General features: G+C 32.1%; 2 protein-coding genes across 2 annotated transcripts; both read right to left on the bottom strand.

Annotated features, from left to right (window-relative positions):
• Nucleotides 1–1,621: 1,621 nt before the first annotated feature.
• LOC145005598 (BRCT domain DNA repair protein) lies at nt 1,622–7,256 on the bottom strand. The gene is made up of 10 exons (XM_078964708.1): nt 6,767–7,256; nt 6,290–6,381; nt 5,869–5,971; nt 5,005–5,255; nt 4,307–4,438; nt 4,041–4,163; nt 3,082–3,210; nt 2,803–2,984; nt 2,402–2,555; nt 1,622–2,195 (listed from the first exon to the last, which is right to left on the bottom strand). The coding sequence occupies exons 1-10, from the start codon at nt 6,984–6,986 to the stop codon at nt 1,977–1,979; spliced, it is 1,605 nt and encodes a 534-aa protein (XP_078820834.1). The 5' UTR covers nt 6,987–7,256; the 3' UTR covers nt 1,622–1,976.
• A 4,017-nt stretch (nt 7,257–11,273) lies between these two features.
• On the bottom strand, nt 11,274–13,615 carry LOC145006532 (histone deacetylase complex subunit SAP18-like). The gene is made up of 6 exons (XM_078965612.1): nt 13,406–13,615; nt 12,836–12,868; nt 12,605–12,715; nt 12,412–12,507; nt 11,832–11,909; nt 11,274–11,559 (listed from the first exon to the last, which is right to left on the bottom strand). The coding sequence occupies exons 1-6, from the start codon at nt 13,538–13,540 to the stop codon at nt 11,527–11,529; spliced, it is 486 nt and encodes a 161-aa protein (XP_078821738.1). The 5' UTR covers nt 13,541–13,615; the 3' UTR covers nt 11,274–11,526.
• Between the last annotated feature and the right edge of the window lie 1,964 nt (nt 13,616–15,579).

Genomic DNA, 15,579 nt, shown 5'->3' with positions numbered 1-15,579 from the left:
CCATTTCTGAATCTGAACCAGAATTTGTTCCATAAACTCAACCCTCTCAACCAGGAAATAAAAGAAAAGATAAGGCGGAAGCTAAACCGTGGTCACCTCAAGAAGAGTTAGTATTATCACAATCATGGATTAGCGTTTCAGAGGATGCGAAGACGGGAGGGAACCAAAAACATGATTGTTTTTGGATACGCGTTAGAGCTCGGTTCCATAAAGGAATTGACTTAGAACCATATCATACTAAACATCAGGTGTACTCAAAATGGGGAAAGATGAACAGAGACGTGATGTTGTTTAACGATTTATATAACAACATGAAACGGCAATGGAAAAGCGGCGAAAGTGACGAAGTGGTTTTGAAGAAAGCTTTTAACATTTATCAAAAAAAGCAAAAAAAAGACTTTCAAGTTTTTTGAAGTTTGGAATCTAGTAAAAAGCAACAAAAAAAAATGGCAAAACCTGAAAACAAGCGACGAGCACATCGATAGCGGATCAAAATGGTCAAGAACTTCCGACTCGGAACACACTTCATCGGATGCTCGTGTTGGTTTCGACCTCAACGAATATGAGCCCGTTCAAGTTTCACCACCACCCCCCCCCCCCCCCCCCCCGGGACCAATGGGAAGGGACAAAACAAATGGCAAGGGCAAGTGCAAAGCGTCAGAATCAGATGACTTGAAAGAATATAGGTGATAATGTGCAAGGCATAAAATATAGAATGGATAAATTTTTGCAACTTGCTTCGAATAGGGAGAGTCGGAAACAAAGGGACAGGTAGTGTTATCGATGGACATGTTGAATTTGACCGGGGATGCGCTTCAAGTCATTTTACAAATGAAAGAAGACGTGAAAAAACGTTACACTAATCGTGGTTAATTTTTAGTTGTTGTCCTAGTTTTAATTATTTTATGTGTTTTTTTTTAAGTTGTACGTTTAAGCTATGTAGTTTTTTAATTTCTAATTTCCTAGTTTTTTTTTAAGTAATGTAATGGTTTTTAATTTTAATTAATGAAATCTTTTGTTTTTATTTAAAACTAAAAAATTTATTTATTTAAAAAATAAAAATAATTTAAATGAGTGTGGCACCACTCCTTGGTGTAGTATAAGACCACACTTTTGTGATAATGGGTGAGGTGGCACCTACGTGTCACTACGGTGTCATGAGGGAGCGTGGCACCACTTCCTTCAACCCTATGTTAATATGGTTGTGAAATCAGTACTTTTTTATACAATTGAACATGTATAAATCTTTTTTAGGTTGTTAATAATTTTCCATGTTTATCTGTTTTCAGAGTAAATCGTCAAAATAAGCTCTTTTGTAACAATTAATTTAGAAAGAACTTAAACGTTGAGGATTATGAGTTTATTAATATGGTATCAACGGACCCAATGGTCCTTGTATACTTGGATTGCACAATTTGTTTCAATTAATTTAGAAAAAAAAAAAAAAAAAAAAAAAAACAAATTTTATGTGTTTATGCATTGAAAAGGTACATCGTTCTCTTCTGGTTTGCATAATTCTAAAAAAAAAATTAGCATCATTTTACTGTCTCTATAACACACTAAGACAATATTTCAGATTGGGATGAGATTTAGGTTTACCAACTAAACATTACAGACAAAGTAAAAAATAATAAAAATAAATAAAATTTCGGAATCCAAAACATGTCCAAAATCTAAACATATCCTAAATACTTATTTTTCATAACGATGAAACACACCCATATCAAACACCTCTCATAGCCGGTTCTACAAAGATACATAACAACATTATCCTCTTTAGACACCCCAACAAATTACCTTAAATCCATAATTCTCATATACACAACTATAAAGATAATTTTTTTACTTACTACAAGGGTTATTGTAGAAGGGTTGTCAAACGGGTCCCACTAGCCCTCAATATTGAAATTCTAAAATCCAAAAACAAGAGGTTCTCGGACCCACTTATCATGGGCGGGGGGCCCACATTGGTGGCATTAAGCTCGGGTTAAAAGTTCATAGACATTACTATTGTTCTCCCCCGGGACCCGTTTGAGCATTTCTAAGCTTTTTCGACTCCCTAAAAACTCGACTCTCTTGACTTCCATATAACCACACTCTGAAACTTCTTTGCTTGCATATAATGATCGCAACCTATCCGCATGCCTTGAATCCGTATGGATTGCTAACTCGATCTCCAATCTTGACATCTTCTCCTACACCATTAACAAAGGCCATGAGTTACTTTAATGATTAGGGTGAGAAGGGCATTTATGTCTTTTGCACATACAAAAGATTGATAGTGAGTCCCTATCCCACCTTTTTGCTAGGACAAAAAAGTTGTATTTTTTTCCCACTAACTTAAGTCTTTGTTCAAGTACACAGTATACAGTGTGCTATGTCATGTCATGTCATGTTTTACCTGGTAAAATGCATAGATGTGATCTAACAACTGCAAACATGTGAACCCTGAATCGCTAAAAAAGGTTCTTGAACAAGGGCCCATTTCGGAGAATCGGTCAACCGGAAAGAGTATAGTAAGGAAATGGTTCTTGAAAACCAACTCGTTCTTCTCACTGTGTAGAAAAAACACCAAATAAAAAGCTAAAAAAACATAACCTATATTCATATAGAAAAAAAGGTAAATGCAAGAAATAGCAACATACTTTTGTTTATTCGTGTATTATAGCATCCTCATTTATTTGTACAACATTCTTATAATTTTATTGGGTAGATTTTTCAAAGTACAATGCTATAACAAACAAATAAACGTTGCAATTTCTTGCCTTTAACCATATACCAAAAAAAAAAGTGATTAATTACGTTTCGGAAAGTGGTCGTGAGAAATTCACAAAAGAAGCATCGGATTCTTTCCCATCTTCAAATGAAGGTGACTTGGCATCATCCGTATAAATAGAAGCACTTGATGAAGGTTCAGAGATAGACCAACAAATCGAATCAAGAAGGGTGGTTGGTGTTAATGGTTTTATTGGTGCTTCACATGCCTATCAATGTCATCATAATTCATAGCCAAAAATAAGTTTATTTAAATATTTTATTCATAAACTAAGCAAAAGGAAATTGAATATTAATTAATATTACTTGCATGCGGCGATTGCGACGATTTCTAACCCCTTTTTTGGCAAGATTTGCTATATTTTGATTCTCTTCATGGTTTGAATTTATTCCAAGGGTTTTTGGATCTTGAGAGCGATTGGGCCTATTACTTTCCTATAAAAAAATAAAATCATCATGTGAGCAAAAAATTGAACTTTATAGTAGAGGGTATAAAATATTTGTGATAGAATAAAATGGGAGAAACTATAATCAACCATTTAAAAGGGGTTCTTAAATATTTGTTATTCTAAAAAAATGTTTCAACTTTTGTGTTCAATATGTTACATGTTCATATGGTTATGTTTAGGTAAATCTTTCTAGAGTTTGGTTATTATATATACTATTAATTCTTAAATACTTGTTATTCTAAATAATTGTTTTTCACACCTTCACCACAAAGGTTTTTCATTTTGACAGATTTAGTCCCTGCAAACAAAGGTTTTACATTTTGACAGATTTAGTCCCTGCTAACAAAGGTTCTACATTTTGACAGATTTAGTCCCTGAAAACAAAGGTTTTACATTTTGACAGATTTAGTCCCTGCAACAAAGGCTTTACATTTTGTCAGATTTAGTCTCTGTAATTTTTTTATTTATAGAAAGGCCCCTGTAAAGTTTTTTTTTCAAAAACAGTCCATATGTGTAAGATTTTTGTATTTTGGCAGGTTTGACCCCTGTGTACAAAACTAATTACAAAAATTGTCCCCATTGCCCTTTACTAAACTGCTGATAATACATTTAGGAAAAAAAAATTATAAAAAAAAGACCCCATTGCATAGCATGGGTTTTTTTCTAGTTACTTATTAATTCCTATATGTTTATAAATTCTTCATAATTCATTTTTTCCATCTATTTCCTATCAATTTCTCAAATACTTTTCACACATCTTTTATTCAGATAAAAAATTTCAAGAATGAGAGATTTTATTTATAATTATTTATATACCTTTTGATCACCACCAAATTGAAGATTACCAAGCATCATGCCAATCTGGCGTGCCAGGTCAGCAGACAAATGAACAAGCCTCTGAGGCCTTGTCTCCTTCACAGTCTTCAAAACCCATAGTGGCTGAAATATGACTAATTATTAAAACATAGAATTTAACATTTTATAAAAGCAACTTAATTGGATATATATATATATATATATATATATATATATATATATATATATATATATATATATATATATTGTTGAATTATATAACTTACTGTAACAAGATAATTGGAGTGACCAAGATACTTTTGAACTGAAGATTCTTCACACACCACATGACTTGCATTGTGACCAGGTAACCATTGTTCCACTAGTATGCCACCTTGTCCAAATGCTGACTCAGCAACCTACTAAAACCACTTTTTTTTAATCCATACAAGAAATAGCAATCTACTTTTTTAATGTTTTCCAATTTGTAGAAATATAAATTTGTAAAAAAACGAAATTTGGGGCGAATTAGTAACAAAATTTTAGATTCACACCAAATTTGCAATAAAATTTAAAACTTTGGTCAAAAGTGTAAAATATATCAAAAGGGTGATCTATTCAACATAAAATAGAAGGTAACCATACAAAAAAACATGAGTTAGTTACCCTTTGTAAAACATAAAATCGGTTACTTGGCAACTTTAAGACATTCTGAAAAGTTAGTTTCCAAAAAACAATGATAACCCTTTTTCTCATTTAACGCATTGTACTTTAGCATTTTCCTTAATGGAAAACTACACTTTTAAAAATCTCCTTAATTTATGTATTTGTATGACAATGTAGGATGCTATGAATTATAATAAACAAATTAATGGAAGAACATTGCATTTAACCTTCCATTATTGAACTTTTTAGGTATCAAAAATGAAGAAAGATTCATCATTCATTCGAATACAAATGGGAAAAGTCAACTAGTCAAGAGCACCTTATTTTGGAGTTGTGCAGAAACGTCTCCATCGACATAAAATGATTGACCCGAAAAAACTGAGCCTCTTCTTTTAAGCTCTTCTTCTGATGAAAATAATCTTGATTTCTCAATCATGTTTGGTTGTTTTGCATTTTCAAGCATTGCAATAGGAAGACATGAATTCCCACTAGCAAGAATATTCGAATCATCTTTGGGCATATGATTTTCTCCAAGATTCTTTACAATATAAAGTGCTTCACTCAATCTCACTATCCAACAATAAGAAAAAAAAAAAGTTAAATCTTTTTTATTCAAACAATAAAAACAAGACAAAATTACATAAATGGTCCTAGTGGTTGACAAAATAGACCAACTTTAGTCCTTATGACAAATTGTTTGCATATATGATCCTTGTGATTTCAAAATGTTGCAAAGATGGTCCTTTTAACTAACGGTGTTAACTTTTCCAGTTAAGTCTTTTGTGAAATGACACATATGCCCTTTCTGTCATAGGGACCGTCTATGTAATTTGTTCATGCCAATGCCATATGGACTAACACAAAGGACTTAACTGGAAAATTTAACACCGTTAGTTAAAAGGACCGTCTTTGCAACATTTTGAAACCATAAGGACAATCTATGCAAACAATTCGTCATAAGGACTAAAATTGGTCTATTATGTCAACCATAAGGACCATTTATGTAATTTTGTCTAAAACCAATTTCTGCAAAAGGGTTATTCTTTCAGCAACTCCTGAACAGGCTCACACTGTAATAATTCAAGTACACAGTGGCCCACTAGGTGACTAAAGAATGAAATCCACATCGGCTACTTAAAAACATTTTTGAATATTTGAAATATTTTAAGGTACAAACTTTTACCATTTCTTCTAACACTATCAACAAACCATCCAAGTGTAACAATAAAAAGACCATTTGTGGCTCCATGTTTCAATGCATGCTCAAACTTTCGTCCACCTGAGCTGTAGATACATGTTAAGAAACCCTTTTTTTTCAATTAAGTGTTGTTTGGAAAAATGTTAAAAGGAGTTGTGGTAAGTTTGTAAGAAAAGGGTATCGAATTTGAATTTGGAAAGCAAAAGGGTTGAATTGTAAGATTCAAATGTTTGTTTCTATAAAATTGGGAAAGTAGATACAAACAATAGTAGAAACTTGTCCAATTTGCAGCATTTATGTACAAAGGATGATAGAGTTTTAATTAATGCAACTACAAAAATGAAGAAACAATCACAAGATAACATCAACATCAAGATGAAAAGGGACAAAAAGAACAAAAGGATATTTGGACCACTAAATGGGTACAACGTGGATGCAAATGAGGACTATATTGTCCACCCAATCTTTCTGTTGCATCCATAACTTGTTTTCTTGCTTCTGTAAATCAAGATTATGAAGCAAATTAGATCAAAAAAAAAGTTAATCATATGACTATATGAGCAGCAAGACTTCTACTAACTCATAAGCAAAGATAATCATTTGACAATTGTAATCAGACGAATCTATTGTTCCATTCAAATTTATCAATATTCGAAGTAGAAGAGCAGAATGTGAGATACTGATTCGAAAAAGGGGGGTTATTTTCGGTGAAAAGGTCAAGTTTTGTCGAAATTTTGAAATAATGAAGCAATTAAGCGATTACGCATAGCATATTCACAAATTGTCAAGTTCGGAAAGCAAAATTGATTACTTTAAGGGCACATAAAACGATGATTAATTGAAATTTGAAAGTATATGTGAATGAAATTGAAGATTGGGTTACCTTTGGATAGTCCAGTGACACAAATAACGAGGCCAGAAAAGGGGGAATTTGATGATGAACGAAGGATAGAGACTGAAGAAGAGGAAGTAGAAGGTGACATTACAGGATCTGACGATTGAAGACCTCTGAATGAAGTACTACCCAGTTTACAAGTGATATCTACAAGTAATCTTGAATACGCCTTCTTGGTAATAACTTTTACACCACCATTCCCCACCATCTGATTGCAGTAATCGAACGAGAAATTAGAGATGATGTTCAAGAAAAATCAGCATATTCGATATGGGTTTTCGAATTCACATCAAATATAGCATGGGTTTTAGGGTCTGAGCATATAAACGAAAACAAAATTTGAAATGGGTTTCAGTAAAGAAAGGCGGAGTTTTGTACTTTTAAGGAAACAAAAAGGAATGAAGAAACAAATGGGAGTATAAAGACGAAGGATTGCCTGTGGCTTCGAGATCGTATTTGAAATTCAGGCAACGAACAAAAGACCTTTGGTCAAACTTTGTAAAAGTTTTGCAAAACAATGTGCCACCATGATGATTTTTCAAGTGATTTTACCCACTTCTTTTTTCTTCAAATAATTTGAGAAGGAAAAATAGAGAACAAAAAGATATGAAATGGAATATTAAATTTTGAATTTTCGATACACACATACTACATGATACAACGAGAAACAATTGTAAAATTTGTTTTCTTAATGAGAAAATAATAATCATTTTTTAATACTTTTATCAAAAAATTGAAAATTATCAAAAAGTAACAGCTAATTTCGCATCAATCATATGTGAAAATCTTATTGACTGCGAACTTTTATTATATTTTATATTTTTTTTCAAAAATCAGAAGAATTATCGTTTTGGACATTGTTAATTACGAAAACATGTTGTTGCCTACGAAAAATGTTGGAAATAGTAGGGTTTGTAGGGGAGATCTGGATATCACTTGAATCGTGAGAATACTTTCCGAATTAATATTTTTATCCTATGTCTAAGTTACAAGAAATTCAATCTAGGATAATCAAAGATGACACTGCGATTCTAGGCACAGAAGTTGTAAGCCATTACTAGAAGGATTCTATGTTTGTTTGAGGAAAACGAGAGCTTAAGAATTCCGTGCATCTCTTCTCAAAGAGAATAGTCATTTATATAATAAACGAGATTAGGGTTTCTATTAAGGTTGACCGTCATGGGTTGCTTCAGAAGTAAGTCAAGGAAATCCGGATTTTAATGAGGATTTAGGGGATCCAAAACTGACAAATTTCATCAATTTTACCATAATCACCCTCAAAAACTCAAAACTAAGTCAAGGAAATCCTGATTTTAATGAGGATTTAGGGTTTTCGTACAAACACGTACATATATTAGAGTACAAATTATGAAATCTCTTAGCTTACATATTAATTCCAGTTACATAAAATGGCAATGTGACATTAAAATCACCAACAAAAAATGACATCACCAAAATTAAAATCTACATATTTTAGAAGATATTATTGTATAAAAGATTGTTTTGTAAAAAAAAATGTTAAACCAATAGTTTGCTTTTTGGAGCAAATTTTCACTATGTTTTTTCTTTTGATTTTCCTATCAATTTTTTCAACATATCCCCTTAATAGATGTGTTGATGACATAAATAAGTGACAACTATATTTGGTTTTTTTCCCCTTAGTCACCTATATTTTATTGTGTTAAGTAGAGCATTAACCATAAAAAAGAATTTGATGTTGGAAATGTAACCTTTTCTAGTCGATTTAACATGTTTTATGCCAACATCAAAGCCATGACATTTGAATTTTTAGTGCTTTTATGGCAATAAGTAAAGTATTTGAAATTTGCTTAATAAGACCTTCTCAAACTCTTATCATTTTCTTTTACATCCTCCCTAATAAATAATAAAGAACTTTTTGTCACATGTCATATTTTCATTGATTTGATCACATGTTATTTTGTGGTTATTTTCAATTAATTTTTTTCCCATATGGCATTTTATGGTTTTTTCATTTTATTAATTTCCACATAATATTTAAATGTAATAATTGCAATAAATGTATATCAATTTCATTAATTGACTTCTTTCTAATTTTAAATTTTCTAAATTTAAGTTTCTTTTGTTTATTTATCTAAATTATTTGTTTAATTTAAAAGAAAAACAAACAATTTAATTTTAATAATTCAATATTTTTCTATTTTTTTCTTATAAATTCAAACTTCTCAAATGTTTAAAATTTCATATTTTTTTGTAAAATGAACTCATGTATTACATAGGTCTTACACCTAGTTAAACTTATAAAGTTGTATGGAGTAGACTCGTTGTAGGCTCGATACATCCGAGTTGGACTCGCAAACACTGCGTCTCGTCCTCAAACGGGAACTCAACATCATAACTCAACTCGGCAAGTAGAAGAACCACGCAACAAAATATGAGGTGAAGAAAAATAAGATACATACAAAGAAATCGTGAAGTTGCTCACCAATGCCTCACGCACGATGGAACAGGTCGATGATTTAGAATGTTAATACTCCGATGAAGATGTTCTTTAGATTGCAGTAGTTATGATGTTTAAGTTTTTATTTTTTTAAGTGATTAATATATATATATATATATATATATATATATATATATATATATATATATATATATGGGGGAAAAGGGAATATACATTACAGCACTACCTAAGCTTAGGTACTAAACCTCTTGAAAATACATTGTTTTACTATATAAAGATTACAGTTAATGGATTTACGATTAATACTTCAAGATGTAAATTCAAGATCGATACAATAGGGTTTAGGGTTTAGAGTTTAGGGTTTATGGTTTAGGGTTTAGGTTTATATTTAGGGTTTAGGGTTAAGGTTTAGGGTTTAGGGTTTAGCGTTTAGATTTAGGGTTTAGGGTTTAGCTTTAGTGTTTAGGGTTTAAATTTAGGGTTTAGGTTTAGGTTTAGGTTTAGAGTTTAGTAATGAACACTTGGATGAAGTAATAAACGATAATTGAGGAAAGAAAACGGAGATGATAAAACGTTAATGAAAGAAAGAAATGTTATGGAGAATAATATATTTACTAAGTGAAACCAAACCGAGTATATTTAGCATGTTGAAACGATATATTTTAGAGGTTTAGTACTTAAGCTTAGGTGAGGCTGTAATGTATATTCCCAATCCCCTATATATATATATATATATATATATATATATATATATATATATATATATATATATATATTTGTTTTGAAGTATGTAAGGTTGTAAGACTTTAAGTTTTTTAATTCTAATTATTATTATTTTATTTTCTAGCAATTAAAAAATGTTAATTTTTAATTGATAAAAGGTGTGGCAACTCACCCCTAAATGATAAGATGTGTCAACTCACCCATAAATGATAAGATGTTAAAGATGTGTCAACTCACCCATAAATAATAAGATGTTAAAGATGTGTCAACTCACCCATAAATGATAAGATGTTGAAGATGTGTCACAAAAAATGATGTGATGCCTAGATGGCAAAAAAAAAAAAATAACATCACTCCCTGTAGCCTAATTATAATAGCATCTTTAATGGTAAACTTATATCACCTTACTATTTTATTTTTATTGACCTCTAATTAAATGATTTCTCCGATAGTTAGACTTTTTTATGACTTTTTTTTGTTAATTTAACTATTTTATCCTTACCTACGTAAAATGTTATATAAACCACCTCGTTTAACTAATCGTTTTTTAAACACATTATATTTTAATATAAACATTCATTCACGTACAAACAATTTACATACTACTATAATTTATATTTATATACTATATATTTGTTTATCTATAAATTTTAGATAAATAACAAATAAATCAAAGTAAATCAAAGGGATAAAATGAAATATTATTAAAGAGAAAGGGATTGATTGTTCAAACCTTTAAACTATATTAACCACTAAATATATATATATTGAGCGGTCAGTAAAAATAAGCAAAAAAAATCATACACTCCAATGGTGTTTAGTTATTTTGACCGGTTAACCAAATAAAGTTATAAAAAAACATCCCATTGGAGATGCTCTAATATAAAAGATAGTGCAAAATGACACCAATCCATTCCACTGTACTTATCAATAAAAAAAAATAAAAAAAAAAATTAAAAAAAAAAAAAAAAGGTATTTTCGATATATTTTATTGTATCCAACTTTTATAGTATAAAAGATAATGTTGATGAATAGTATAACATTATATTTAATATTATACTATTCACCTATACAATATTGATGAATAGTATAACACTATATTTAGTATTAGACTATATTGTTGGAACATTTTAATGTAGATTTTAATGTAAAAGTGATTTAGTGCAACATATTTGTGGGGTTGAAGATACCCTAAATAGTTATCCTTATACATGTTCTAATCTGTCCAATAAAGTTCTAAAAATCACATTCTGTAAAAATGTTAACCGAGTTCAATATAACTGTTGAAAATGTATCCATACCAAGGTTACTTAGTATTTTTATAGGGCTCGATTTCGTTTATACACATTTTATTACAACTTAAGCACATTTAAATCCCACAAACAAGCATAAAAGACATCGACATGACTTCTTTTGTCTCTTTTCAACAGGACCCACCACAAAACAAAACAAATTAAAGCATCATATCAAGGGTTAAAAGATATCCATATAATACAGTTTTAGTCGATTGCAAGCAAAATTACAAAACTACCCTTCCACGAGTTTAAATCTTCTTAACCAAACCGAACCACAAAACCACAATAGTCTAAAGAATTGCGACATCTAGGTAATCTCCAATCTGAAAATTAGGTTACCCGTTAAAGTCATTAAGACTGTATATTTGTTTGTGTTACACTGAACTGGACTACTGGACAAACTTTCTAGGGCTATTTTCGATAATACAGATGAGGAGGTCATTGACGTCTTTTATATAGACGAGAAATCAAGAGGGAGTCCTTGTCCCATGTTTTTGAGTGGGACAAGAATCAAACACTTTTTGTCCTTTACTGCTATTGACATCAGTCTCAGTCTCAGTCCAGTACACAGTGTAATGAGAAGGTGTTTTCTTACCTCAAAGCTAAGGCTGCCGAGGGCCTTGCTGCCATCGTCTGGTCGTCTTGCATTCGGATAAGACAAGGTTTTTCCAACCTACAAATAAAACAATGTTCAAATAATTTTTTGCAAAAATTACACGAATGGTCCCTATGGTTTAGGGTAATTTACGCGCTTGGTCCCTAACTTATTTTTTTTAAACGGAAAGTCCCAACTGTTTGTTCTTGTTACGCGCTTGGTCCCTACTATTTATTTTTGTTACACCTTTGGTCTCTGTCTTACCTAAAAAAGACTATTATTTAAATAGGAAAAAATAGTGGGGTAGGCAAGGTAAGGTGAGGGGGTGGGGTGGGGTTGGAAGTGTGTTTGTTGAAATAAATTAAAAAAATCAAAGGCAACATAGTCTTTTTAGGTAAGACAAGGACCGAGCGCATAACAAAAACAAATAGTAGGGACCTTCTGAGTTAAAAAAATAAGTTAGGGACCAAACGCACAAATTACCCTAAACCATAGGGACCATTCGTGTAATTTGCTCCAAAATTTATTTTTCTTTAATGTCAAATGTAAAAAAATATATACATAAGAATATGTTTTTTACCTCTTTGACTGTAAAATGACCGGTTTTAGTAGGATATACAAAAGCAAATGACAGCATAGCATCTCTTCTTCTAGCCTCTGGAGCTACCTCCTTTACCTGAAAACCAAAACCAAAAAAGTCAACACAAAACACAACAAATAACAATTCCCAATTCCATTCCATTCCTTGTGTGATTCCATTCCATTGTATGTACCAGATCAGTGAGCTCACGAAGTGTAGCATCCATCCATGTATAGATTTGGACTTCATCTTTAGGTTCCTTGCCTCTCACTGCAAAGTCTGTCTGGTTGTGATGACCACCAATCTGTTTGAAATTTGAATTCAAATCAACAAAAATTCTTAACTTACAATTTACAATGAAATCCACAAATAGTTTCTTTTTAGGGCATCTCAAATGGTATTCTAAAATCTTAATCTTTCTTACCTTGGTAAAAACTCGAAGTAGCAATGGACAAGTCTGCATGTCAAAGAAAGGAAACGACTTTAGTAATAACAAATTGCATATAACAAGTCTTAAATTGCACATAATCAAATGATGTCAAAACTGAAACATTTTCACTTAATTGTCGACTTCAAATCCAAACTGGCGATATGAGTCTATCTGTGTTTCTTTATGAATCAATCGATGAAGATTGATTTTTCTTACATTGTTGAGACGATATTATTGTTTCATGAATATATACAATTCGATTCGATTTGTCGAATGTAATCAGCAGAACTTTAATATTACGTTAGCGATACATTGATTATCCAAACAGATTATAATTTATAAACATAGAGCATAAAAGTCATCGGAAATATTGCATGATTCCAAACCCTAGAAAATCTTCGGACAACCAATACAACGCATACACATCAACATTCACCAATTAAAACCTCACACACACGATAATACACAAAGGAATGTCGATATCAAGATATGCGGATGAAGAGAGAGATAGATATTGAGAGAGAGAGAGAGAGAGAGAGAGAGAGAGAGAGAGCAAAACGGAACCTTTTCGCGGTCGACTGGTTCAAATCGAGGTCCGGGTTTACCATGAACAGGAGGAGGACCAGGTGGTCCTCTTGCCGACGGTGGAAGTGGCCTTCCGCCTCCTCTTCTTTGCCCTTCTCCTACTCGTGCTGCCATTGATGAAAAATTTACTACCTCTCCACTGCAGACTATCTTTCGCGATTTCTATTAGGCATTCCCAAACTATTAGCTTTTTCAGGTTAAAAGTTAAAAGAAAGTTTGTTTGGTAATTTCAAAAGTCATAGTTTTTTAAGAGAGAGAAAAAGGTGTTAAACGGTTGGTATATTTTATCCGTGTTTACATATTGGTAATTTTTTTTTTTTTTTTACATAATAAAGCAACTAACTTTTTTAACTATTTAAATTATATCAATATTATCGGCTAATACCTGTTTTAACCGGTAACTCAAAGGGAAAATAACTTAGGAGGGTAACTACCTTTTATCCGTGTTCACAGGTTGGCAACTTCTTATTTTTTATACATAAGAAAGCAACTAACTTGTTTTAACTGTGTAACATCCTAAAAATCATGACCAAAAATTTCGTTTTTAATTTAATACTAAAACCATAATTGTCAAACCATTAATTTAATACTCCGACATCGGGCCCCGCCCGGCATCAGGCCCTGCCTGGCATCGAGCCTCGCTCGATATACAGGTATGTCTCTCTTAGGCCCCGTCTGTCTCTGGGCCCTGTCCGCTAAACACATACAATCATATAACATGCTAACACATAAAGAAACATACTCTACTATATCCCTGTCCTAAGAAACATACTCTGTTAATAATTAGATATGGGACCTCATCCACACTTACCTCCTTACCAGGCACTTACCTCCTTACCAGGCACATACAAGTATCACACAGACAACAAGTATAATCTAACATGCAAACATTCATCGGGCACCCGCCCAACATCGAACCTTGGTCTGGAATAACATACTAGCATACAATGCCTAGGGCTAACCCCCGGATCTTCCAACTCATAGACTATATAGGCTGACATTGTGGTCTTAGACCCATACACAAGTTTCGTATCTCATTATTACCAGAGTATGTTTCTTAGAACAGGGTTACGGTAGAGTATGTTTCTTTATGTGTTAGCATGTTATATGATTGCATGTGTTTAGTGGGCGGGGGCCTAAGAGAGACAGATATGTATATTGAGCGGGGTTCGATGCCAGACGGGGCTTGATGTCGGGTGGGGCCCGATGCCGGAGTATTAAATTAATGGTTTGACAATTATGGTTTTAGTATTAAATTAAAAACAAAATTTTTGTTCATGATTTTTGGGATGTTATACAGTTAAAACAAGTTAGTTGCTTTCTTATGTACAAAAAATAAGAAGTTGTCAATATGTGAACACGGATAAGAGGTAGTTACCCTCCTAAGTCATTTTCCCTTTGAGTTACCGGTTAAAACAGGTATTAACCGGTAATATTGGTGTGATTTAAACAGTTAAAACAAGTTAGTTGTTTTATTATGTACAAAAAAGAAGAAGTTGCCAATATATGAACACGGATAAGAGATAGTTACCCTCCTAAGTCATTTTCCCGTGTTTAAAGCTATACGGAGTGGGTGCGGTTTGAAACCGCAGTTTGGCCACCTAGACCGCGAGCACCATCCCCTGGGTGTGGTTTCCTGCGGTTTCAGCCCACTGGGTCTTTTCTAGCCATGCGATGTGGTTAGTTGATGGGATGGGACCGTTGAACGGTCAAAACTTAGACCATTTAATATTTTTTTTCTTTTCTTTTTTCTTTCTTTCCTATAAATTATAGGGAATTTTACATTTATATCCTTCTAAACTATAAATATTACTCTTATATCCTTATAAACTTCAATATTACGTCTATATCCTTTTCAAAATATAAAAATTACATCTATATCCAAATCCATTTTTAATTATAATTATATCACCTTTTTTAATAAACTATTTATATAATATTTAGAATTATATATTAATTTACCAATATACCCTTTCATAATTAAATCCCAATTTAAGTTGCTGGACATATTAGATTACGTATCCCTCCCTTAAATCGGCGCAGTTACATTATCATCTTCTTGATCACGTACTCTATCTCCTTACCTAGTGATTTTCGCATCTTCATCATAACTCAGTTTCGCATCTTCATCACAACAGGTAATCTTCTGGTTA

The sequence above is a fragment of the Lactuca saligna genome, chromosome 7 (assembly GCF_052625555.1).
Source record: "Lactuca saligna cultivar CGN05327 chromosome 7, ASM5262555v1, whole genome shotgun sequence".
NCBI lineage: Eukaryota > Viridiplantae > Streptophyta > Magnoliopsida > Asterales > Asteraceae > Lactuca > Lactuca saligna.
Note: the sequence above shows the minus strand (reverse complement) of the source record. Positions and strands in the feature narration are given on the sequence as shown.

What these genes read in the sequence shown, in the direction of transcription:
- LOC145005598 (XM_078964708.1), bottom strand. Translation starts at nt 6,986, where the DNA reads ATGGTGGGGAATGGTGGTGTAAAAGTTATTACCAAGAAGGCGTATTCA. An exon ending in TGATAGTGTTAGAAGAAATG is followed by an intron (nt 5,256 to 5,868) that starts GTAAAAGTTTGT and finishes ATTGTTGGATAG; the next exon opens with TGAGATTGAGTGAAGCACTT. An exon ending in AATTTGGTGGTGATCAAAAG is followed by an intron (nt 3,211 to 4,040) that starts GTATATAAATAA and finishes ATTTTTTTATAG; the next exon opens with GAAAGTAATAGGCCCAATCG.
- LOC145006532 (XM_078965612.1), bottom strand. Translation starts at nt 13,540, where the DNA reads ATGGCAGCACGAGTAGGAGAAGGGCAAAGAAGAGGAGGCGGAAGGCCA. An exon ending in TTCGTGAGCTCACTGATCTG is followed by an intron (nt 12,508 to 12,604) that starts GTACATACAATG and finishes TTTGGTTTTCAG; the next exon opens with GTAAAGGAGGTAGCTCCAGA. An exon ending in GTCATTTTACAGTCAAAGAG is followed by an intron (nt 11,910 to 12,411) that starts GTAAAAAACATA and finishes TTTTATTTGTAG; the next exon opens with GTTGGAAAAACCTTGTCTTA.